The sequence below is a fragment of the Spea bombifrons genome, chromosome 5 (assembly GCF_027358695.1).
Source record: "Spea bombifrons isolate aSpeBom1 chromosome 5, aSpeBom1.2.pri, whole genome shotgun sequence".
In the NCBI taxonomy this organism is placed as follows: domain Eukaryota; kingdom Metazoa; phylum Chordata; class Amphibia; order Anura; family Pelobatidae; genus Spea; species Spea bombifrons.
In genome coordinates, this window is record NC_071091.1 from 67,595,515 (window position 1) to 67,622,894 (window position 27,380).

Consider the following 27,380-nt stretch of genomic DNA (forward strand, 5'->3'; position numbering starts at 1 on the left):
GGCATCCATTGAAAGGATAAACTTACAAACATTGATATCCAAAATACACCAAGTATGTAAAAGCCAGAGTTTATCGTACGTCAAAAGCCAGTAGAAGAAAACAATACTTTGTGGAGTTCAATTAATTTGGAACAATATACAGCTTTTCACTGACATTTTCAGACCTTCAAGCAATGCAGTCAGGAGATAAATATCAGGAAACAAATGGACTAGGTTCTTATGTAAAATGTCAGAATTAATTGCCAGGCTCTATGTGTCTTTAACCGTTTACTGACATGTGGAGTCTTATACTAACAGTCATGATCAGAGAACTACCTCTCCCGGACAAGATAGTGACCACAGACTATAGCTCCTAACATGCTCAGGTAGCCTGCAGTGGGTAACCACTATTAGTCTTGTTACTACTGGCTACAACTCCCATTACTAAGCAAGCATGCTGTGGCGTAAAACACAGGTGTGCTATAAGCTGTATATTCCTGGATAACAGATATACTACATGACCAAAAGTATGTGGTCACCTGACCATCATACCAATATGAACTTGCTGGACATCCCATTCCTTAACCACAGGCATTAATATGGAGTTACCCCCCTAACAGTAGGCATTCCAGTAGGTTGTTTTCCTTGGCATCCACCAAAACTGATTTCTGTTGTTACCCATAGATTCACAATAATGGTACATACAGTGGACCATAGCAGGGCAGACATTTCACAAACTCACTTGTGACAAAGATGGCATCCAATGACAATGCCACGTTTAAAGCCACTGAGCTCTTTAGTACGACCCATTCTACTGCCAATGTGTGTGGATAGAACACCTAAACTCGATGATTAGGAAGGGTGTCCATATACTTTTAGCAATATAGTGTACATCTTTAAAAGTTGGAATGTGTTAACTAAATGTGTGAGTTCAAACAGTGCTTCCTTCAGTTGTTTCATAGCTTTCAGTGATCGTCTTTCATGTCATTTCAACAACTTAATTGTAAATTGTATCACCCCATGTTGTATATGTGAACAGAGGAAGAATACATCATGATTAGGCTTTACTTCCTTCAAATGCAGCATTCATAGGGGTACATTTTTATTCTTGGCAAATCAAGAAAAAAAAATAGAGTGCTTAGAATAGTTCAGACACTGTTGCATAGTTTCTGACTTTGTGATTTAATCCCAAACACAGAAAAGAAAATAGAAAAAATCCTGCAGTGGAGGATAAGGGAGCTTTGTGCGAGGAGAAAAGGCATAGAGCTGGCAAAAATCCAGCATTAAATATTATCAAAATGCACATTAATCTATTTATGCGTCATATTAAATTATTGAAGAATGCCAAAAGAAAAATATTCTTGTACTAGGCATAAAAAATGAATTTATGTACCTAGTACAAGAACACTTTTCTTTTAAACAAATTTAATTTCCCAGATCTATAAGATCTTTAATAGAAAGTAGTCTATGATGGAGGTGCATCTATTCAGGTTCATTTTTACTAGTCCACTAGATACTGACTTGCATTAAGAGCATTTTAAGAAGGAACCCTGTCCATTTTGTTTGAACTGTTAAAAGGGATCTTGGCAATAAGGAAGGAAAATAGAATACCTGGCAGAACGTTTTGGCCAAGCCCCTTTTGGTACCCTTTTCAAAGGCCCATTCTCAAAAACAAATGATGAAATGGATATCATGCATTTGTCATGAAATACAATACTGATTATTTTCACAAGTGTGGAAAAAAAAAGGTTATCTAACCTAATTTTGAGCCCAGAAGCAAGGGTAAAATGCAATGAAGGAGCATGAATGTGCACTCCAAGTGGCTGTTCATGCTCAGATACTCAGTACTCGTGTTTTACTCAATCTGTAGCCAGGTAATTCTTAGTGAGCCACTTTTTCCACAGGCTAAGTGAAACATAGTCTACATCACTGATCATTTATAAACATGGGCATGGCTGTCCCTTTAAGTGTAGAGAAATTATGGTTTCCATCAAAATGACTTGGATGACCACAATTATGAAGCCACTGCAATGAATGTTTGTCATGGGCTATTGGAGGAACTCAGGGCCAGGTTGTTTGGTTCCAAGGTATGTCTCTGTATGGGATGAGCCTAATAACTGTAGATTACAAAGAACTTTATTGTTCAACACAAAGCACTAAACACTGCTTTTTGCCAGCAACATATTAAACTTTAAACACAAAAAGTACGGTATATTTGTCCAAAAGTGGCATACATGAAACTCAGAAACTTGGTGTTAGAAAAACATTAAAAATAAGTAAAGTAATATAAACATACACATTTATAAGCTACATGGGAAAATACGAATTTTAGGATTCTGGTTTGAGTACATATTGATCTCTTTCCAAGAATATAAATCCGTTGAAAAGATAATTCCAAAGAAATGTAAAGCAAGAACAATAGGTTGAAAGAATGAATACAAAGATGGGTGCGGTGCCTGGAAAGAACACTAATTATCAGAATGGAAAAAGTGGCACTGAAAGGAGATTCACACCCAAAAGCAACAAGCAGTGGGAAAAAGCGAGAGATGTCAGACGCAAGAATGCCTCACAAGTATGCAGTAGAATATCACTACCTGCTGAGGCTCATATGCAAGAAGTAAACAGAGAAAAGATATTTGCAAAGACCATACTGATTCATATATATATATATATGTAAGATTACAGTTCTCCTTCTCCCTATCACCATTACAGCTGAACAAACTGCCATTGAGACCTACACAGAACTGAAACTTACTTTGGCGTCCAATAACTAGGTCTCATTTGCCCCGTGGCTGCTGTGAAGATATTAAGAAGAATGCAAACTTTAAAGGGAAACTCGCACTTCTTTTTTGGCATATTTGTTTTGTAAGTGGGGTATCTAGCAAGGTGTGGTAGGCATACAGTTTTTCATGGATGTGCGTTAGTTCCTGATTTTCGTCCTGTGAATAGCATGCTGGAAATCCACTATTGATGATTACAGTGTGACATCATTCTGAAGTGTTTTGACCTCCAGGGGTCCCGCATTATATTATCCTCTACTGGGCATCTGCTGGAAAACTGTTCCATTTGTCTACTACCCTCTCAGTAAAGTAAAACCTTCTAACATTACATCTGGCTTCCTAGTTTGAGATAACGACTGTTTGTTTAAACATGTTTCCTCTTTTGAAACTTGAACTTTGTTAAAGTTAAAAGTTTATGTGTTACGAAGAGGCAAAAGTGGTATTACATAAAGAACTGTGTAAATATGCCAAGGGATATAACAAATTACAAATGTTTTTTTTTTACATTTTTAGGAAAGGTGTCAATTTAACAGGTGTCATACGCTAATATTAGTATGGAAATTAGGAGTAAAAAAGGAAATTATCATTACAGAAGTGGTGGATTCATAGAACAGAAGAGGCTACTTGGACAAACAATGGTTACAGTAGATGAGTGAACTTTTAATCTGCTTTCAAAATGTTTCTGTTCATAGCTGGTTGAATAGATGAATTGTATCTATTCAGAAATGTGTGTGCTTAGTCTAGTAAAAAATATCTTTGTCATTTCCATGGAGTTCCACCTTCAAAACAAACACAACGGATGGGCCATTATCAGTAAAAGGCAATTGTTTCCTTAATGGCATGAATGGCTTCAGCATGATGCATCCTACTGCGACCTGAGAACAAAGCGTGCATGCATGTGGAAAATGTCTTGTTCCCATAGAATCTCAAAACTTTCAAGCTCTATCATCCAGAGATTATTTCTTTTTATATTCGTGAAACTTGCTTGTGTCTGGTGACAGGAAGAAGTTAGACATGCTAACTGCCTGCTTACCTCATCTATTACCGCTATTTTTGTAGCTGATGCCAATCCCAAAACTTTTTTTTGGCTGTTGGCCTACTTGAGAACTTCCCAAGGTAGGCTACCAGGAGCTCTCTCTTTTTTGGGGAAAGTAGCACCTCACCCGGAGACTCTGGGTCAAACCCAGAGATTGCATAGCTATGGTTTCTGGTGCTGGGGCCAACTACTTCTACACTTGGATAGACTCATTTGTAATACTAGACATGTACAATTTCTGTATTGACACCTGTTAACTATGTCTGAAGGGGAAGTCATATATCTACCACACCCTCGGTGAAGCAATGTCTTTTTCATATAACATGAATGTGACCTAGCTTTAGACAATCATCTCTAGTCTTAACATTTCTCCTATTCTGAAACACACTTCTCTTCTGAACATTGTCGCTTTAGTAGTTTAGTAGTTATAAATAAAGAAGAGGAAAGGAGTGGACAGGTAAAGATGGGGATAAGACCAGGAACAAATATCTTAGAAAGACAACCCTTCATTTTAAAACAGATTAGGAAAGTATAAATTAAAAAGAGGCTGGTGGGAACGAACTTCATCCTCTCCCCTCTGTAACAATCAACAACATCATCAAATGTTCTGAAGTCATCCCTTTGACAAATTTTACTCTCTTTCACTGCCCTGTCTCTCCACCAATACCGGTATATCTGCTTATTAATTAAGGGGTGTCTCAAAAAGGCTATAAAGTGTTGGGCTACAATATAATAGGCTTTTTAAGGTCTTTTTAACGCATTACTGTAGTCTTTTGATTGAACACCAAATCCACTAGAAAAGGTAGAACTGCATTGCTTTAATAGCTAAACCCCGATTATAGGCTGCACCCTAACTTTAAAGACTTAAATTAGGGGGGGAAAGTGCAGCCTATAAATGGGCCAATATGGTATTTTAATGTTTCTATCATATTCCCTCTTCCTTGTCCTCTCTTTAGTTTCCCTGGTAAAATAATATTATCACTAATAAAATGATCATCTTACGCACTGGACTAGTTTAGCTAGGAATTCCAATTTCCTAGTTAAAGGGTAACTTGCCGCAGAGACACAAAAAACATTCTAAAATGCAACAATGAATTCTAGAGATATTACGGGAAACTGGAAATTACAAGCACATACCACCATAAAATGTTTGGAATACCGCAACCATACATAGTATACAAATAACCTTCATTATTTTGGCACAGTTAGGCCAAGAGGAAAAAAAAAAGACAGTCTGTAAAGTAATATAGTGACTAGAAAAAAAAATGTTTTAGTGATACTGAATAATAAATGACCTTATTGTAAGAAATGCAATAAAATATCATTACTTTTGTTTTTAATACTGAAAAAAAATTCTATCTTTATATATAAATCTTATTATTTTGAAAATATTAACATTTAGCTATGGAAGTGGTAAAAAATATTGTAAATACATTATAATTATGATCTGAATAAATACAAATGTTAATGGTTTCATATAACATAATACATGGTAAACAATCTGAGTAAACATTGTTTCCATGTGTCCAAAATTCTTCATAAATGACCAGGCTTGACTGGCCCTTTGTAAATAATTTTGGACCGGCCTGTAGAAGCGGGAATGCAGCAGGGTAACTAGTAAAAGTGAGTCAGAGAGGTATGTTAGCATGAATATGTATGTGTGTTTATGTGTTAGCATGTATGTGTGTGTTAGTATGAATGTGCGTAAATATGTGTTTGGGGGATGTACACAAGGGCCTGATATGGCTGTCTGGCTTTAGCTGTCCCCTGGGCCAGAAGGTGCCAGCCCTCCCTTGGTGACCACATTGCCATATTTTCCAGGACACATAGAACTTTTACTGGTAAAGTGTTGTCCTAAAGTGTGTGAGATGTATAACTGAGTAATTGATTTCCTTTGAATGCAGTCAAGAGATGGCTGATGAAAAGGGTTATTTAGGTATTTTTTAAACTGGCTTCAAAATACATGCATATTATACTGAAATGGCCATTGCAGGAACTATTATAGTACTAATACAGTACTAAACTGCTTGTTACTAAAACCTAAACACTTAAAATGTCTTTTTGTTTTTCCTTTTTTGGTACCCTTAGAACTACTTTCTCATACTCGGCAATCCTGTGGCTGCCTTGATCTAACTTGTTTATTAAGATCTCTGAGCCTTTTGTTGTACAATGTTAGCACAGAGTAATGAGTCATGTACCTTTAAGGGATTCAGATCGGTGGAGCCAGGTCTTCCCTCGTCAATCTGAGTCAGCAGGTTACAGTTTAATGACTCAGGATTAACCTGCCCTGCATTCAGGACTAATTATATCAATGAACCATAGGTTGTTTTGTGTGAAAAGTTCCCTGTAGCGCTTGGCTAGGCAAGCAGCAAACCAAATATATTTTTGGACAAGCCCTTACCATCTCTAGGGCAGACAGTAAGGGGTGTTAAGTTTAGCGGCAACAAAAGGAGCTCGAGTCGTTTTTGGATATTCATATTGAAACTACATCTAGATTAAAATTTCATGTTTTTTTCTGTTTTTTTATATATATGAAACCAGAATTTCATTTTACCTATTATTTCTGTACAGGGTGGGGGAAGTTACAAATCTCTGCTATGATCTCACCATACACACCTATTGCAAAGATCTTTACGTATGCTTTATATGGTGTATATTCCAGTTGCTATGCAGTTTGCAATGTGGTGAAATGCATGTGCAGCTCTGACATCCTTAAAACATCCTAGCCTTATTGACTTGATGAATATGGTGTACTTAAAATACTAGAATTATAAAAACATTTTCTTGTACCGGAAAGATGGTTGCTGTTCTCAAAAAAATTAGGAAAATGTAAGTAAAATGAAGGATTGTATATATTGATTTCAAGGTAAGTGCTCTATGTGGGCCACCCAACTTCCTTTACATCAACTCTTGCAACCATGTTGTAGTTGGACCTCACTTTGTGATACAGCCATACTGGAAGAGGAAAGAGCCTTTCCCAAACTGTTCCCACAAAGTTGGAAGCATAACATTGTATATTGTCTCCCTATGCTGTAGCATTAACATTACCCTTTGCTGGAACTAAGGTGTCTATCCCAATCTTTGAAAAGCAGACTATTATCCTTGTTCCACCAAACATCAGAGTAGGCACCATGCATCCCCGTACATAGCATTCTTCTGGCATCCAGATATTTGTCACTCAGAGAACATGTTTCCACTGCTCTAGAGTCCAGCAGCGTGCTTTACATCACTCCACCAATCTGTAGTGAGTGATGCTACAGAGGAACCCACTCTTTCTCGCATAGGGAGAAAACTTCTAATTTCACATATTGCTGACAGCACTGGCTAATGCATATTGGATGTATAACTAATTGTGCTGGTCTAAACGTAGAAATGCATGTGTCCCATAAAACATGGTCAATGTGGTCATTTTTATTTGCCGTACCTTACAGGAAATGATAATCTGGTTGGAGAAGAATCATAGACACAACCAAGCTGAGCTGCTTCTTGGTTAATAGTGAGTTCTGGATATGTGTTTAACACCAAATTTAAGCCAAACCCACCCAACACCCAATAATGAAATCCCAGACCTCATTGATTCATTGGACTTACACAGGGATCTGATAAAGTAAACTTCTGTCCCTCTCAAGACAGTTTACTTTCTTACATGGCACATTTAGCTAATGTGTCTTGTAAAACTGTTATATTGCCCGTTGAAAATTGTTCTTGAACACAAATAAGGTTATATAAACTACATTCAAAGTAATTTCCTTCGGGGGACATGTCACAGTAATTCTTCTTGAATCATTTATTTAAAATGAGTTTTAAAAAGGTGATAAGCTCTCATTGAGGGATGTGTTTTAACATTAACATGGCTATATAACGTTTTGACAAAAAATTCCATCAGACTACCAATTAAAATATAAAATGCATCGATGAGAGCTAAACTAGTGATTTTATTGGAATTCAAACCAAGAAACAGGCACACACATGTCAGGCGATACATGTCAGACGATTATATAAATCCTGTACCACCCATATCATTACCTGATACATCCAATAAACATTTAATTAAGTATCACACCTTAATTCAGACAGTAATGCATTGTACACAAGGTTTTCCATATCATGCATGCTATTTTTATGAATGGAAGCTGGATATTTTGTTGATTAATTATTAAGAAAAAACCAATAGGACTGCAAGGAGCACAAATAATTAGTGGTATTTATAAAAAAAATGCATAAGAAACTTCAAAAGACTTGTACTTATAAATTCACATGACAAAATCACCAGACAAGTCATATACATTTATACAAGTTCAAGTATTTTGAACTTTTTTTGATGTATTTATTTATAAATACCACTATTTATTTGCACTCCGTGCATTCTTATATGATTATTCTTTTTAAAAGTTGATAGGATACATAACTTAACAAGTGAGTATCATTTAACCTTTTCACATAATGTATCTTTAATTAATATTATTTAGCGCCTTATCAGCTTCTCACTTTTCGATTAATTATGAATTCCTAACAATTCACCCAAATAGTATTTTTTTTATCAATTATCCCCATATAATTATTATACGTGGAAAAAACACGACTCATGCACGTAAAATAGCTGGTAATGGGAAAAAGGGGCTGATGCATAGTGGTGATTAGAACCCCCCCAAGTGCATTTGCAAAAGGAACATCATGCAAAGTTAAAGGGACCCTCAAAGTTCATACGATGGCTGGAGTGTCCCTTTAAGACAGTTATTCATTATATATATATATATATATAAACTGTTTTTTTGTTTTGATGCTAACCAAGTGGACTGCATGAGCTTCTGCATGTACAATCTACAAACAGATGTTCTCTGGTTGATTGGGGAGAGGAAGCCAATAGCCAGGTGTCCTTGTGTTAGGTTTGGCAAGTGCAGTGGCTAATAGCAAGCATGAAGAAGTTGTTCGCTTGCCTTTTAGTATATGTGATCTCAAGATGGATGAGCCCTGGTCAAGGGATGAAGGACAAGAAGAGGCCTTCGAAGCATGAGTTAAATCAAGAGAAGCGGAATTAAGCCATGGCATCACTGTAGTTAACAATAACATTGCAACGCACTGCTTCATCGCTTTTGAGACCTTACAGATTACATTTCAGTACCAAGGGGATTAAAGTATTTTCCATACTTGCAGTCCTACTGCTGGAATCATTATTCTGCTAATTTTAGCACCAGATAAGGCAAGGTATCCGTTTCATCGATACATTCAAAGTAAAAGCAGCTGATGCAGACAGGAAATAATCAATACTAGAGAGAAACAAAATACCACTGTTGTAGTAATTGTTACCTACAGCTAAGAATATGGCCTCAAAATGCTAAAATGCACATCATCTAAAAATGCTTTATGTACATATTAAGATCCGTGATCTAGCCCCCAGATTTCTTATGTTTCAGTGCATATTGCGGTCTCATTTGTGTCTTCCCCTCTGCCGGTATCTACTGACAGCAGCAACTGTACATAAGAGTACTTTCCGGTACATGTGCTTATAGTGTTCCTATTAAAGTTAACAGGATCTGAGCTTCAGGTTTGTCTTTGGGTCTTTGTCAAACCCTATACACAGTACTGGTCCTGTACTAGCACTGGGTTAAATGTTATAAAATATGTATTATCTGTAATTCATATAGCGCCAACATTGTATGCATTGTACATTCATTGGCAAACCGATACATTAGGTAAAAAGGGCCCTGCTCCCAAGCTTACAATCTAAGCATGGCATTCTTTATTTATTTTGTGAAATATAGAGTGTTTTCCATTTTATATATTTTTATTGATTTATTTTGGTCATTTTCATAATATTTCCATCACTAGTTCCTTGGCTGAAATGGGTTTAACGACACTTTGGGTGCCATATGGGCAAGGCTAATGGTTCTATACACCAAAACTATGCCCCATCCACAAAGTCTTTAAGTGAGACCGCGTTCTCGTAGTACTTGTGTAAATGCAGCATGGATTTTTACAGTATTTTTACATACAAAAAAAAAAAATACATGATATTGTTTTATGTACAGTATGTATGTAGCAGAGGTGGACTTGGAGTTCAATGCATACTGTCACAAATTTAATTTGCAAGATAAATGTCCTCCAAATCTTTCTTGATACGAAATTGTTCATTTGCTTTGGAACATAGCTCAGAGATTTGACAAGTATCTTAACCAAACGCCAAAACCTTTTGTATCCTTGGAATTTATACTGCGGACATTTGATAAAGGCAAGAGTTATGAGGCCTGCGTTATGGCTAGGGAAGATCTAAGCGACTACAGAGTAAAAGGATTACGCTTTAACGGGCTGGGATATTTATGAACGCTCTAGAGAACAGACACAGAGGTAATTGTAACAGATTACTAAACAGAAGACAGAAATGAGGATAAAATATCACATTGTGGTTAGAGTTTACAGTAAATGAACAATATGGATGTCTATTGTATAGAGATGTTTTATTAGTAGCCTACTAATCCAGTGAATATACTGTATTTAGTTGATACTGAAGCATCAGCTGTTCTCTAATTATTTCTCTTTGAAGTCCAGTTCCAATGAAACCAAGCAGTTTTTAGACAGAATTGTATACTGTATTTGTTCATGGAGCATTTTTTAGTGTTCCATTAATTTATACATATTCTACCTCTATATTACCATATGATCTCCGCTACTTAATGCTAATGACGGAAATCATTTATTCACATAACGTGAACACCATATGAGGTTGAATTTTTGTTTTCATGTATACGTAAAAGTGTTGTAATACCCTTCCCCATTTTCAAAGCATTGTGGCTTCACCAAGGCCATCGTGTAAGTGTGGTATTTAAGAACAGATTGTAAGATGTGAGTCCAATGTTATGATAAATAAGAAAGTTACTTTACAATAGATGGTGATGAATGCTGGAGGCGCTCGGAGACAGCTGCATGCGACAAACTGTAGACGCCAAGCAGGTGCTGACAGATAAACTCCCACATGTGAATGGGCCTAGTTTCCATGTATGGGACAGAGCCTGCCAAAAAGTACTACACTTAATAGTGTAATGCAGGACAGACTGCTATTAATTACCAATAATCCTTTTATACTGGAACATAACCTCACGGGCCTCTAGTCTGTAATAAGTTACTGATGTACAATAGTTTCCTAAATAAGACCTATCCTTTTGAAGTCTACAGCAGTAATATGAAGCCTATGGCAATCTTACTATTGTGGGCTACAGTAAATACACACACATGTTGTTCAGGGATTTTCCTGGTAAAGGGCTAACGAGGGCAAACATACTGGGGCCAGGGGGCATAACGTTACCTGGTACATTAAAAAAAGGACCAAACGGTGGCTCCTTCAGGCAGCAGCGCTGGTAACTGTGCAATGTTTTCTGGTAGCTTTAAGGAACACGATAGTGATAGCGCTCCACTGGCAGAGTTTCAATGTCCTAATGGAAGCTTGGGCTTTCCTATGATTCCACAGCTGACATCGTAGGAAACATTGGACCTGTGAATGAGACCCCACAAGGTCTGCACAGACCCACTGGGGTGTCTGATGAATAAAAAGCTTCTTGATAACTATGTGTTCAGCACACAGTGAGAAGAGGGAGAAAAGATACTCCATATCCGAAATACAAGAAAATTAAAAAAATCAAGCCTAAATAAACAAATAGTTACAAAACAGATCAAAGGGGTCTAAAACGACCCCTAAAGAATCCCTATTCATGTTGCACTGCTTTGAAAAATACAATTTAATTAGGTGAATAGAAAAGATATAGCAAAGATGCTGAAAATGCCCTGGCCTTTAAGAAGTTAAAGGACATTAAAGTAACATTAAAGGCGACCGATAGTTCATCTCACCGGGAATGGCCTCTAATTCTCTTACTCAGCGTATTTTACATTTCAGAGTTAAAAACTATACGAAAACATGTCACGGTTATACACTAGATTGCTATTGATTGTTCCTAATGTAATGAGTGTATTGGATATATTATAACCAATTCTGCAAACCAAGCACGATTCGGATTTCTCTTCAAACATGGTGTTTGGTTACAAAAGGCTTATAATAAAATATTGGGTGACCAGATGATAATACCAGCCAATAAATATACAGTGCCATATACTATCATCATTACTGCGCCTTGACAGTTCTAGGGATGGAATATCTAAGAAGCATACAAGTGTAAATCTGGCCATATCTCATGAATTAGCATTAAGTCACAAATGAATATGATTTAATTGTCTAGGAAATTAGAAAAGATTATTTGGAGTCAGTTATTTACCCTTATTTGATACATGCTGTAAGCAAAATAATTAGAATTTTATAATCTTGATGCCATTCCTCATTTCACTTATATTATAGTGCGCAAGAATGAAATCTATTGCTGCTATTGTATTTTAACATTTCAAGGTCTATAAGTATAAGAGGATGATCCACAGCATCTACAGAGGGAGTATAAAACAAAGCAGGGAATAAACAGTAACGTATTTAACCCCTTAAAGCCAACAGGTTGTCCTTAAGCCTATTAACAACATTGCATCGTGGGTGCGTACATCTATGAGCTTTGTTGTGGAGGGTGTTTTTTAAACACTGAGCTTCCTTAGGTCTGAACTAACAAATTAAAAGTTATTCTTCTTCTAGAAGTGTCACAGAAATCAATACCCGGGAACACAAGCATCTCATTCTGTAGCAGAACAGATGGCATTGTGGGTGCATTCCAATGCACATGCAGCACACTCTGCACTCAAGAAAAATAACTTTGACATTGCATTGCAATAGGTTGACGAGAAAGGTCCATTCTGCTGTGTGGTGGTTCTTTCCAACAGTTCAGATTAGAATAGCCAGTGTGCTTGTGAGTTTTGCCAGGTGGATGAGATTCAAAATCTTAGTATTCTCTCCTGCCTCTCTACCCGGCACAGTGTCGACTTGTTCCTGGCGGATCAAGTAACAGGCTTTTTTTCTTTGTTTCAACTCCGTCTATATTTTGTGATAATTCTAGTTGCATATTTATTTGCATGTCAATTATAAATATTATGGTATTTTTTAAAATCCTGTAGACTTCGCAATCATTGGGCAAATTGAGAACATTAGGCTATAGATTCATACGTGGCAGCATCTTCAAACCAATGTATATATATATATATATATATATATATATGTCAGAAAGCACGGTGAGGATTTCTTATGTGTACCATGCTCTTTGAAGACAAATGTTGTTCTAGAGTTACCCTTTCATATCAGTAATAAAAGAACCTTCATCTAGTATAATATTATTGGAGCAAAATGGGATCTTGTTAATAGTTTGTTGTTTTTTTTTTAATTTTACGAGGCCCATTTGTGTTGCTGCCCTGAAAAAGAAGCTAAAGAGAAGAACAGCGTCATCCAGGTTGGATCATGTGTTAGGCGCTCTACTGTTCCTAAAGGTTAAACTCTACGCTGGGTCCGCATTCACAAGTCAAAGAGCTGGGGCAGCAGTTGCCAGATAGAAGTCTAGAGGTGCACAGCATGGCTGCCTAGGTTGGCACCCTATCTCAGGCACTGCGGAGAGTTGATTTCTCAACCAATGGCCCAGTCTAAAGCCAATAAGTAATCTTATTATTATTTTAACTCTGAATAATAACTTTAAGTTCTTTCCTAAACATTTTTTAGATAGATTTAACTACCCAGAATGCGTTCACATGCTTGGGAAAGCAACATTCATAGAACAAAAGTTTAATAAGACCCATGTTTGACCGATCATGTGAACTGACTTATGTGTCCTAGAAGGATTTACTGAGGCAAGTAGCAAAAGCTGGTGTGGGAACTGAGGTGTACTTTAAAACAAGACAAAGTGAGCTTTGCAGCATTGTTCAGGACCCATCCAAGAAATCTTGCATACACTGCTGTGCCTCCTCAGCTATAATAATGATACGAAAATTACTTAATTTGAGAAATAAAATAAATTATTGTAACCTGAGTTCAAGTATACAACCACATAAACCCTCTCAGCAAATTCCTTATGACTGCTTTTTAGCTATCCTGACAATACCAACTCAAGCTGTTTCTCACAGCATTTTATGTAAAGATCTTGCAGTAGGGCCAAATTTTAATATGATTTGTCTAAACGTCATGAATATCCATCATATGCACAATTACTCATAGACAGCTTCAGCAGAATGCCGATACCAAACTCAATGTCAGACTATAATCATACCTTAATATCCCAGAAAAAAATTAAAAGTTAACTAAAATGTCAAGAAAGGTCACTAGAAGACAATTAACAGTTTGTTTCCCACAGGAAATATGTCACTTTACGGAAAAGTCAGACTTTCTAGCTGCTGATATAATCAGTAAAACAGATATTTATTGTAACATTTCTACAGTGTTACAATACAGTATCAGGAAGGGAGAGAGAGAGGATGAGGGACTGAGAGAAAGTGTAAGAAAGTAAGTGCAGGCAGGCAGGGAGTGAGGAAGCGTGAGAGAGGTGATAAGGGAGTTAGAAAGGGAGTGAGTATGTATGCATGCATGTTACAGTAAGTGTGTGTGCAAATGCGTGTGTTAGCACGTGTGTGTAAGTGTGTGTTAGCATGAGTGTGTATGTGTAAATGTATGTTAAAATTTGTTCAAGTGTGTGTTCTGTGTACATATGTTTGTAGCATTTGTGGATGTGCTACTGTGAGAGTGTGTAAAATGTGCGCCAGTGTGTATGTTACCGAGGGTGGTGGGGCAAGGGACCAATGGGGCCAATTAGCTTTTCCTGCCCCTGGGCCAAACTTTGCCAGTCCTGTCCTGCCTGTCAGTGGTGGGAATCGTGGAGAACAGTGGGGGCCTTATGGTCACTAAGTACTTTTATATGCATTCATCTTCAATGAGGCTGTTTGAGCAGTAGAGCATCTCTTTGAGTTCTACCCAGGAATCAAAATATTTTTATAAATATGAAGATGTTTAAAAAATGTACTGTCTATAGGAAAATACATTTGGCATTTAAAGTAGTTTAACTTTAAACATTATAGTTATTTCAAATGTGGGTTGTTTATATCTCTGGATGAACTGGGATGAATGTATTACAGGGAGAAATTGCCTTGAATCTCTGGGGGGCTTAGTAGTGTGACCCAGCTCTGTGGTAAATAACACTACCTGCAGCCTGAACAGCTGTTTCTTTTCTTTTAGCATGTCGCCTTCTGATGACCCCTGTTAGCTGCTGTAGACACACGCCACATATGGTCTAACCTTCTACAGCCTCAAGCTTTGAAGAAAGGGACAGACCATCATAAAAAGACAGAATGAAAGTTTATGTTTCATGATCACAGCTTGTATCTGTTTACAGGCTGCCAAAACTGTCTAGGAATGGCCTTACACAGATTTTGTTGAAACCATTAACAGTACACCATCTAATATATCCCATTAAAATCATCTGCCACTTAATGTATCAGGCTTTCCCCTAAAACCTTACATGGGTTATATGGCATCAACTGATCAAATAGTTATATCAAATCAGAGCAGGGTATCTCCTGTAACAAAATCCAGGTACCTATATTAATAAATGCTTGCTTGGTTACATAAGCATCGCAATATTACATTGGGTCAAAGCTGACCATTATTTCTTTGATAATTTCACGTTTGTAATATTCTATAGTGTTCAAATATTATGTGTTATTCTTTAATTTTGTCTTGATGCCTGATTTAAAGTTATGTTTTCACCTACATTATTTATATAATTATTTTTTCCCCTATATTTGCAGTATTTTCATAAATGTAATTATTTTTGGTAAATAACAAATATATCAAAATAAAAAAATAGCAAAAGAAACAAAAGTGTTTTTTTATAATAGACTGATAACATTAGAACGTTTTATATATAAAAAACACGGAAGTAAAAGGTCTACACCAAATGCACTTATTCAAGCGTATTTCTGCTTACACCGGTACACCGTGTACACTCACAGAGTGGGGTTGCTGAATGCAGAAGGGACTAAAAATTGCTCTGTAGCATCACTCACTACAGACTTCTAAACTGCCTTCGGAAGCTTCAGCACAAGCACTGTGTTTTGGGAGCCTCATGAAATGGGCTTCCATGGCTGAGCAGCTGCACACAAGCCGAAGATCACTATGCGCGATGTCAAGCGTCAGCTGGAGTGTAAAGCACACCACCTCTGGACTCTGGAGCAGTGGAAACGTGTTCTCTGGAGCGATGAATCACGCTTCACTATCTGGAGGTCTGAGGAGAACAATAACTACTTCAATGCATGGTACCTATTATAAAGTTTGATGGAGGATGGATAATGGCTGTTTGCCAGGGTTTGGGCTAGGCCCCTTAGTTCCAGTGAGGGGTAATGTTATATTACTTTGTACAGCTACACCATACAAAGATATTTTAGACAATTGTATGTTTCCAGATTTGTGGCACTCGTTTGAAGGAAGGGACTTTCCTGTTCCAGCATGACTGTGCCGTGGTGCACAAAGCAAGATGCTTTAAGACACGGTTTAACAAGTTTGATGTTGAGAAACTTGACTGGCCTGCACAGAGCGATGACCTTAACCGCATTGAACACAACTGGAACACATATTGCGGGCCAGGCCTCCTGACCTCACACATTCTCCTTTCATTAAATGGGTACAAATTCCCACAAACACAGTTCAAAATCTTGTGGAAAACCTTCCCAAGAGCGGACACTGTTGTAGCTGCAAAGAGGGGGGGCAACTCCATATTAATGGCCACGCTTTTGGATTAGGATGTCCAGTGATGGTGAGGTGTCCACATAGTTTTGGTCATATAGTGTAGGCTTTTTTCTTTGCCCTGAAGGAACATTGAAATTTTCTCAAACGCAGATATGCATGACTTATTCCATATTCCAACGTATTTCAACAACCAGACACATAACATTAATTTCTACAAGACAGTTTTTTGTCAGATGATTGAGGATGTTCCATCTGCTCTGCTAAATTTAACTCTTTTCTAAATAAATATTTTTTGCTGGGACACACCTCATTGTTAATTGTCATGTCAAACAAAAAGGGGCATTGATAGGTTGCTGCCATAAAAATTAAATAAAAAAGAAACTTTGTAAAATGCTCTGTGCTTTTTTCATGTGATTAAACTGTCGGGGCAAATTAAAAAATGACTCTAAGGTTTACATACTAGAGAATGCAAACAATATTTTATGTAAATAGAACACAAATAACACAAAATGTATTTTGCCTATGAAGCATGACACCAGAGGGGCAACCCAGAATAGATGGAATTGAGCCACCAGCCAAGGGCTAAAATAGATTCATCTTATTAATTAAAGACTATGAAAACTAAATGTGTCATGTCCTTGACATGGAAACGAAGGCTACTCTTAAAATAATGTGTGTTTGTTTGTTCTTTAAGTACCCTCTTGTTAACACATGTTAAAGTACTTCCCTCATTGTTGTGTGATTACCAAGAACACAATAGGCGTCTAATGCTGCAGAAGCAGATTGGTCCTGAGCTGACATCATAGGATTTTTGGTGTGGCCTTTAACTTGATTTTAAATAGCAAAATTAAAATCAGAAGAGGAAAGCAAATTTACTTTATAATCAGGAGAGGACTGGCAAGGGGCTTTTGCTGCCCTAATTTTAAGATATTAAGCTACTAACAGCAGAATTGTCTTAAAACAACTGTGTTCCTCACATGGGATTATTATGCTGTATAATATAACCATCTTTTGAGATTGTCTGTATGCACCTACTGGCCTTTAGGGACAATGTATCAATGGTCCATTGGCATACCTTGGAACTTCCAGGTTCTGGCTACCTGAAGACCTCCCTGGCTTTGCAAGGGGCGAGGTTGACCATGTGGGAGAGGGGGAATACACATACATAGGCAGGGGTAACACTTGAAATCTGTATGGGGGTGAGAGTAGGCGTGCCTAAATGCCACTCCCACAACCCAGAGATTGAACGCCATCACCCACAGGACTGGAGAAGCAGCGCTTCACCTGGAGTCGCCAGGCAAAACCCGGATTGTTGCCAGGTACATCCATCAGGTCATGCTTGCCTCCTTGCAACGGAAGGAACTGTTTTTCCCACTTATTGCACAGTCCAGAAGTGTGACCACAACCAGATGTTTCATTATATGCTTACAATAATTTGTATAAGCACTTGCATGCTACTAATATTGGTGACAGTTACACCAAAGGCATCCTGTTTATGACGTTGGCACACATACACTATATGGATAAAAGTATTGCGATACCTGATCATTACACCAACAAGGACTTTGATGACATCGCATTCTAAATTCATAGATATTAATATGTAGTTGGTCCCCCCTGGATAAGTTTGGTGTTCAACTTAACTGGCCTGCACCTCAATCCCATCGAACACCTTTTGGATGAACTGAAACAGAGATTTCAAGCCAGGCCTTTCGTTCAGCATCAATGCCTGACCTCACAAATGCTCTACTGGATGAATGGGAAAATATTCTAAAAGAAACTCTCCAAAATCTTGTGGAAAGCCTTCCCAGAAGAGTGGAAGCTGTTCTAGCTGCGAAGAGGGGACCAACTACATATTAATGTCTATATATTTAGAAAATGATGCCATCAAAGTCCCTGTTGGGGTAATGATCAGGTGTCCCAATACTTTTGTCCATAAAGTATATTATCAGATTCACTTTTAAAAACGTACATTTCTGTTGCTTTACTATAATGCCCATTCCTCACAGAGTCCCTCAGTCATTAACATCACTATTATCTACTATTTATAAAATGCCAATATATTCCGCACCACTGTGCAATTTAATACTCTGACAAACGGACATACAATGAAGCATTGCATGCAAAAAGAGGTAAGGGCAGAGCTGACTCGATTAAAGCTTTTTATGACAGTCTGTAATTATTACTACTTTTGGTGCAGTGAAGCTTTGACTCATGCGCTGATTCAGAGTTAAATTATAATTTGTAATACTATTATTATTACTTTATTAACTTAAAGGGAAAAATAGAGTACTCAAGCCTCAAGACTACAGTTTTACTGATAGAGCTGCAGACCCAAAACAGATTCAAATCTTCTGTACCATTTCCATCTCTGCTGCAGAGAGATTTATTAAGTAGGAATTTAGAGAAAAAGGGGTTTGTAAACAGCATTAATGGCCACATGGTAAAGGTTACTACATTCTTTGAACCTGCAGTAACAAATCAGTAGAGCAGCAACACTCCGCACAAGTACAACATCCATTAAAAGAAAAAAACATTTAGACAAAGTAAGTTTTGCTTGTCGTTAAAGCCTGAGCAGCTGCATTGCAGACAAGCTGTACATGGTCATATGTTATTACTGGAAGACCCGCCATCCACTCCCAGACTATGTGATCCAATAACAAATCTTCCATGGGGCTTCCTAAAACTGCTAAAAATCCTCCTGCTATTTTCCAAGTTCCTAGAAATGTATACACATGTAAACATCCGTCACGTAGGAAACATGACCGTCTACCCCTTGCATTACACAATAGGTTTTATTTTACCATTCGAAGGGGAAGACAGGTGGATCAACGATGGTAATTTTCATTTTAAAGCAGGAATGGGCAATTTCCACACTCCCCGCTATTTAGCACAAGGACCAGAATTCCAAAACTGGACCTTTGAACTCTTAGTATTAGATTACTTATTTGGGACCTGTTTAAACTTTAAAGCCTAAGCGATATCTTTCATGCATTTTCTTTTTAGATGTAACATATCCACATAAATCATACGGTTTGCAGCTACTTTTGGTTTCTTTGTTTAATTTATCATGAAGAATGTTATAATTTACCCATTTGGTTTTTAGTAAATCCCTTCTGTTCTGCATGCCTGGTGTGTCTGCTTCCTTCTTGATAACAAGTAACAAGGCCTCCGTTTACAAAGAGTATTCAGAACAGAGGTCAACCGTCTGGTGGCTACTGAGATATGAAATGACTTATATTTACTAAGATGTGAAATACTTTGTAGTTAAACAGCATTCCTGTTACTTGCAATGCAGCCATCAACAAGAAGCAATCCTGGACTTTTCAGTTCCCAGCTTTTAAATCTACTCTCTCTCCTTCGGCAGTTTCTGGCCAGATCCAGTGAGCAGAAGTAATTTGTAAAGAAAAGTAGTAGTCAATGAATTATCATTTGTCATGGTCTATTTAATGAAGGAAGAATGGGTTATATTTATATTAAAGGGACAATAAAATGAGGAAATCTAGTGAAATCTAGTGATCACATTTAACTTTTCTAGAATGGCATGAATGTCAGTTTTCTTAAAATGTTCAACTAGTGAATATTTGTTTTCTTTATTCGACTACATCACTGACTTAAAATTACAACTCTTTTTATAAAACCAGGAAAAGAAGCCATCGCCTTCCTAAAATCTGCTTATAAACATCCTATGTGATTCCCAATATATTCAATTCTGACATATATTCATGGAAACTGCAAATTGTTTTTTCACATAAGGGAAACTCACATTTTAAGGAAACAATAGCTTGTCAGCTGCACATTTTCATCACTTTGCCAAAGAACACAATGTTTTGGGTATATATAGGATATGTAGGAAGATCTAACCTAAGACGGCTGAGCTCTGTCAAGCAAGAATGAAGGACATATGGTGTCTACAAGCTTTGTTCCACAGTAACACATACCGTTTCTCCACATTAGAAGGTGTCACGTTTAGATGCATCTTAGATTTCTAGCACGTGAATAAAATATGGGCAAAGTTTTAAAACAAAGGATAAGAAACCTTGTGTGAACCATATTAGGCCATCCATATGTTGTTTTGAAAATTTGTTTTAACACTGACCTTATGTCAAAACCTATTTAATGAAATAGTCTTGCTTAATACAGCTCTCTCGGAGCAAACAGAGCAGACCTTCGCGGAAACAGAGGCATCTAATGCCATTACGGCCAATTAAGCTTTATCATTATGGTGGTTAGTTATTCGCAGTCTGGTACACTCATTACAAACACCTTACTTGCAACTCTCTTCTGTGCCTACCTCCTTTTAATTACTTGTAATATAAATCATTCTTGCATGTATACCAGTTCATGTCTGTGCATTACAAATTGCTGAACATTCCACAGAAGATGCAATAGTAAATACAATATCTATATCTATCTATATATATATATATATATATATATATATATAAAAGAAAGTAATAGATTATATATATATATATATATATATATATATATATATATATATACTTTTAGAGCATGAGCAGATTCTGTAGAACTATTACAACAGCAGCAGAGTGAAAATTGACAATAACATTAAAACTGGCAATACACAAAACAGATCATATGACCTACAGAAGGAGAAGAGGGTTCTGCTCTTTCTAGTTTGCAATCTATACATAAGTAACTGCGTCACAGTATGTGATACTATAGGTATGGCTAGTTGTTTTGATATACTGTGCCAGTCAGACGGGGCAAGATAATATCAGTCTCTGTTTTTTCAACTCAGTAACATGCTGTATCACAATTACAGTCTGCAAATCTATCTCAGTATAGATCCCCTTCAATCCAAACCAATAAAAATGTAATAAAGCTTATTGCAAACATGAATGAATGGGTTAAATTAAACAAACGGGTCCGTGCAATATGGAGCATTCAGCAAATTATGTTGCTCATACTAGACAAATAATGAATTGTTTACCTTAATAGTAAATCTTGGCATTGTAAATAAGCTGATGTAAATATATATATACACAAGAATGACATACTGGTTTTATTGTAATCACATCAATATACTAGAAGGTTAAAACTATGGATGACGGTCTGACCTAATATAGCAGTATCAATAAATAAATATGTTTTCCATGGTACTTTCAGTGTTAGTATAAATTGTCATACTGCGTGGACAGATTCGCACAACCAACACCCATACTGGTGCAGTTACTGAAGAAACAATGAGATTTCCATAACCGCCATGTCTCTGCGTTGCATCTTTTCCCCGGCTCCATGGCCTCCACTAGTGATCTATTTTTACAGTCTGGTGCACTGGTATTTTGGCTGCTTTCCAGCAAAATTTTTAAGTGACTCTCTACAGTTATCCATTAGATTTCCCAGGTGCCTGTAACTTGCTTTTTAGCCACTTTACAAATGGGTAAGAAAACCAATAAGACATCCAGCTGTTGCGTTCAAACAAACACATGGTGCATGCGGTCCCATGAGATCTCAAAGTCTTTTATGCGTGAATATTAACGTATTAACTAGCCTGTTAATGACAAAATGTGTTTGTAACCCCGGGCTGATGTATTTCAGGCATTCCATGGTAAGGGCCTGGATTGCTTTCTATGTGCTACAGTTGAGTTTTTTTTTGTTTTGTTTTTGATCAAGAAGAGCGCAGTCCACCCAATGCACGATTATCCAGGCAGAATACGGATTCTCACTCATTCATTTAATGTGCATGAATAATGCACTTTTAAGTTACGTGGCGTCACAGAGATTAAAGCAATATTTTGTTGTAATTCCCGTTTTTCCTTCACAGATTCCTTCAAGGAACTGTTACTTTCAATTAGATGTATGTGTACTATACAATATACCATAGTTGCCAAATGTCAGGTTTTCGCGGGACATTCCCAGGATTTGGGAGCTTGTCCCGGTCCCTGCAGTGTGTTGAGGGGTGCGCTGCATCCAGGCATGGATGAGATGGGGAGAAGATAAAGAGTAGGGATAGAGACAGTGAGAAAGGGAGGAGATAATGAGAAAAAAGAGTAATGAGAAAAAAAGAGAGATGAGGAGAATGGGGGAGATAAAGAAAAACGGGAGGGATAATGAGAAAGTGGAGAGTGTGTTTGTATTTTGAAAAATGTGCGTATGTTAGGGCCAGTAAGCATGTGGCTGCAAGGGCAAGTATTAGCCAAGTGTATGGTAGTGTTGGTGGGAACTTGGTGATTAAGGAAACTTGGTAAATTATGCAAATTAGGTGGGTGGGGCATTTTCAAGTGAGTAATCGATTGCTCTGCTGCAAAGCGTCCCTGGAAATCTTTGTTCAAATGTTGGTAACTATCATTTTCTGTTACTGTAAAGGCTGCAGGAGGCAGACTGGCTTCCCTTTTAATGAAAATCCCAAAAGCCTGCAGTGCATTCATTTAAAAGCGGGAAAAAAAATTATTTTCCGCTGCTGAGCAAAATGCTAAACAAAACTCTTTTATCAAAATATACAGAAATTTCACAATTTACTTTACTCCTCTAGCAGTAACTCATTAAGCGCCAAATAATGTATTAATGAATGAACTAATTACCTGTTCTCTCCTTGCTTGGCATTGGCAGGAGGCGGCTGCAGGATTGTCTGATTCCCATCCATCTCCACAATACACTTGGTATTCAGATCAATTTCTAAAGCAAACAGGCATTAGGCATATTGTTACATTCCCAAGTCCTCAATGCATTCACAATGCCACCTCATTCCCATGGGGCAAGTTCCATACCAGATTTATTATGCCACCCACCTGGGGCAAGTACACAGGGCAAGTCTTAATACCAGGTAGCTGCCTGAAAATGCCCCCAATGGATACAATGGAAGCCCCCACAATGTGTGTAAGATATGCAGAATACATTTGTTTATATTCTATAGATGTATAATTGGATATTATTTATAATTCATAACTACATCTATATCAGGTTTGTGTTGGGTGACAAAGGGGCCCAAATGCTATTTTTCTGCCATGATAAGATTCTTCCTTGGCACTTCTGTTGCTCCACTGCTGTCACCCATGGCATACAGTTTGATGAAGTACATGCTAAATGCATGGCAATGCAATGGTTAAAAGCATAGCTGCCAATAGCTAAACACATGGCACTTTCAAGTATGTGGCAGTCAAAGGGTTACCAGAGCCATCCTTTTGGGAGGCGAGGAGGGAAATGCATTTCAAGTTAACCATTTCCACGACTGTCAACCCGCTTGGAGGGAAAACCTGGAGCAGCATTCCTTTTCCTAGGATTGTCCCGGCTAATCCAGGGTTAAGGTGACATTTAAATGGCATTATGATGAGGCTGTGTGAGCCATCAAGCTTTGGCAGCAGACAATGCAAACTATTGGAACTCTGCTCCAACAGGCAGTGACACGAGATTACCATGCCAACAGTGCCATGGGGGCAAAGGGTAATATCTGTAACCCTTCAGCTGCCGCTGGGGCATCCTACACGGAGACATGTGCCTCTGGGCGAGTTAATGCCCCCATGAGGATAATACTGAAGTTTCTTTCTTCTTCCCATAAGTGATTAAAGCGCTGGCATCTTACCTCTCCGGTTCACGGGCCGGACCCTCACGGCCACTTTTACCTTGCTGTCCGACATTTTTTTTTTACATCCGATGAGCTTCCCAGGAGGACAATCCGACTGTATTCCCAGCCCCCCACCGACCACCACCGCCGCCCCGGGGCCAGAGTATCCGTTTCAGATCAAGTGTTTATTTAAATCCCCAAAGTGGAGTTGCAGATGCCTCTTGTTGGGTTCCTGGAGCAAAAGAAGGAACACCCCGGGGGTAAGAATGCCCATCCCGATCTAGAAGAGGAACCAGTGCCCGCTGCTGGACATCAGCTTCCCTCTGCTGGGTCTCCTTATGTGCAGAGGACAAATCCCAGCCCTGCGTCTGTCGCCATTATCGGCGCTGTACAGGCAGGAGCTGATCCTATTGCTAGGGCTGCCAGGCCAGCAGCCCCTCCTCCTCCTCCTTCTTCTTCTTCGCTTTCTCATGCAGGGTGGTTCAGACCCTAGCTAGATTACCCATGCCACCTACAGGACACAATGTGCAGCGAGAGGGCTTTGTACTGTGCCAACAATACGCATTCCAGCGCGATTCTACCATAGGGGCAACTTTCTATTGTGAAAGGCAATAAAGAATAAAGAAATAAATTGTTACTTTTCTCTTCACAGCATGTCAAGAGGCATCCTTGATACTTTGTAACATGGAGAAAGATCTTAACCATAAATATATACACAGAAGCATAATATTTCATGGCAGATGAGAACCAGCCCTAGTCTGTCCATTTTCCTGATGAAAAGACTCAGACTTAAATCAGTACTTGATCTTATTTTAAATTAAGGATAGCTTTATGCCGATCCCATATTACATCCAAGCCTCTGACCCCCTAGTTTTAGATTATGGGATCTTGTTCTAACCTTGATCATCCTTTGAAATACTTGTACAGAAAGGTCCACGTCCAGGCAAAATGTCTACTTATTTTATAATTAAATGTAGAGAATAACACTGATAATCTTGTTATCATGGCACCTGTCAGTGGGTGGGATATATTAGGCAGCAAGTGAACACTTCATCCTCAAAACTGATGTGTTAAAAGCAGGAAAAATGGACAAAGGCCAAATTGTGATGGGTAGACTACTGGGTCAGAGCATCTCCAAAACTGCAGCTCTTGTGGGGTGTTCCCGGTCGGTAGTGGTCTGTACCTACGAAAAGTGGTCCAAGGAAGGAAAAGAAGTAAACAGGTGACAGGGTCATGGGTGGCCAAGGCTCATTAATGCACAAGGGGAGGTGAAGGCTGGCCTGTGTGGTCAAATGGAACAGACGAGCTACTGTAGCTCAAATTGCTGAAAAAAGTTAATGCTTGTTCTTATAGAAAGGTGTCACAACACACAGTGCATCACAGTTTGTTGTCTTTGTCATACACAACAAACTGCGATGCACCCTGCCCATGCTGATCCCTGTCCACTACCAGAAGCATCTACAATGGGCACATGAGCATAAGAACTGGACCACAGAGCAGTGGCCTGGTCTGATGAAGCACGTTTTCGTTTACATCACGTGAATGGCCAGGTGTGTGCGTCGCTTACTTGGAGAACACATGGAACCAGGATGCATCCATGGAGGTCCCACCTAAAAGATGTTCTGCTGCTAAAGCCTTAGTGGTAGATACCACAGCATACCTTCAGAGGTCTAGTGGAGTCCATGCCTCGATGGGTCAGGGCTTTTTTGGTGGCAAAAGGGGGACCTACACAATATTAGGCAGGAGGTCATAATGTTATGGCTGATATATATATATATATATATATATATATACACACTGTGTATATATATATATATATTACAGATATGGATCTAGTGGTCCAACAAACTGTATCACCACTGAATAATATTCACAATATGTCTAATTAAAAAGTTCCATGTGCACCGCATTTTACAGCCTTTTCTTCTGTGATTTTGTTAGCAGAGAGATATTTAAAAATCAGAACATTGTCTTACTAGCAGTTGTAACTGGGAGTCTTTGTTACATTTTACAAATGATGCTTTTAGATGTCACTCAGGTGGTAACATATTCCAGATGTTACGTAGATATCCTCTGTCCTAATAGCTTGTTAGGTGAACATGTGTTTAGAGTAGAATGTTTTTCTTCCAAAAATAGGAATACAACCCAGATTTATTTCAAACCTAGCATGGAGAGACATAGTGCAGGGGCCTCAAGCTCTTAGGGACTGTCAAGACGTCTTGGTGTACTTCAAATGTCTTCTGTAATTATTTACAGGCATATATAAGATGGGGTTTTTTTTCATTTGTTTATTTTGCATTTATTTGCACCATATACTGTATATTGTGAGTGAGTACAGATGTCACATGTGTCACACTATCATATCAAGCAAGAATGGCTGAGCTGGCCCTGTATAATGCATAGTTCAATAGGTCAAGAAACTTTATAATGTGAACCTAAGAAGTTGGCACAACACTCCTGTCGAGCTCTCCATTTGGTAAATAAAACCCATTTAACTTGTGTCCTTCAAGATACTGTGAATTTGTTGAACCTTCTTTCCTATAATCCAGTTTTAATGGAGCCATGTATGTTCCACAATAACTACGTTTTCCTAGAATAATTGGAATTATTGTCATCTCGTACCAGAAAGGTGTAATTAACTCCACCTGCTATTAAACCGAGTGATACAGCTTTTTAAAGCTTGCATATTAAAGTGGGTGTAAAACACCAACCTTTTTCTAAATAACCTACCACAAGTTCCTTTCATGCTATGAATAATGCCCTGTAATTAGCAAGTGTTTAGTAATTTATAAATCTGTATCCAAGCGAACAACATGCATTCACATGCTACTCAATGCACCCAGCAGTTCAGAAGTCCCACATATTTTTCTATTTACTAGAAATGTTGAGAACGTACAGGAAAACAAATGTTTCAAGTTTTCCAACATTGGGAAATGTGCCTATTATTCTTGAGATAAAGCTTTAAATATATGTAATTGTGATATAAATAGAAGAAATCACAGTATTATCTGAACATTCATTAAAAAACACCTAATCTGCTGAATTTAACATTTTAGAACTAAATGCAATATTAGAAACATCACTCAAATACTGCCCAAAAATAATTCATTAATCGTGTTGAATTCGGACTCTTTTTGCCAATACACTTTTCGCGTGACACAAACGTACACACTGATAAGTTCTTGCTATTGATGCAAAAAAAAGCTTCTTAAACGTTTCTGTGTTTGTACATGACTACAAAAGAAAGAATACAGCACCATATCTGCCTAGGTTTATTTGCTCAGCATACTAGAGAGAAATCAATGTTTCATGGAAGCAGAACAGTATCTTTAATGTCAGTCCAGTGCAGGGTTGGGTAACAGGTGGCCTCCTGGTTGTCAGTGTTGTGGGTACTCGGGTAACAACTTGGCTAGCTGA

The 27,380-nt window shown here is 38.0% G+C and overlaps 1 protein-coding gene across 2 annotated transcripts in view; it reads right to left on the reverse strand.

The window, feature by feature from the left end:
- Positions 1-24,544, reverse strand: part of KIF13A (kinesin family member 13A) — an 85,339-nt gene extending 60,795 nt beyond the window's left edge. For both annotated transcript variants that reach the window (XM_053467040.1, XM_053467041.1), the window contains exons 1-2: positions 23,982-24,544; positions 22,984-23,077 (exon numbers count right to left, since the gene is read on the reverse strand). In XM_053467040.1, the coding sequence (XP_053323015.1) occupies positions 22,984-23,077; positions 23,982-24,036 (149 nt within the window). In that variant the 5' untranslated portion in view covers positions 24,037-24,544. The remainder of the gene's footprint in view (positions 1-22,983; positions 23,078-23,981) is intronic.
- Positions 24,545-27,380: the final 2,836 nt, after the last annotated feature.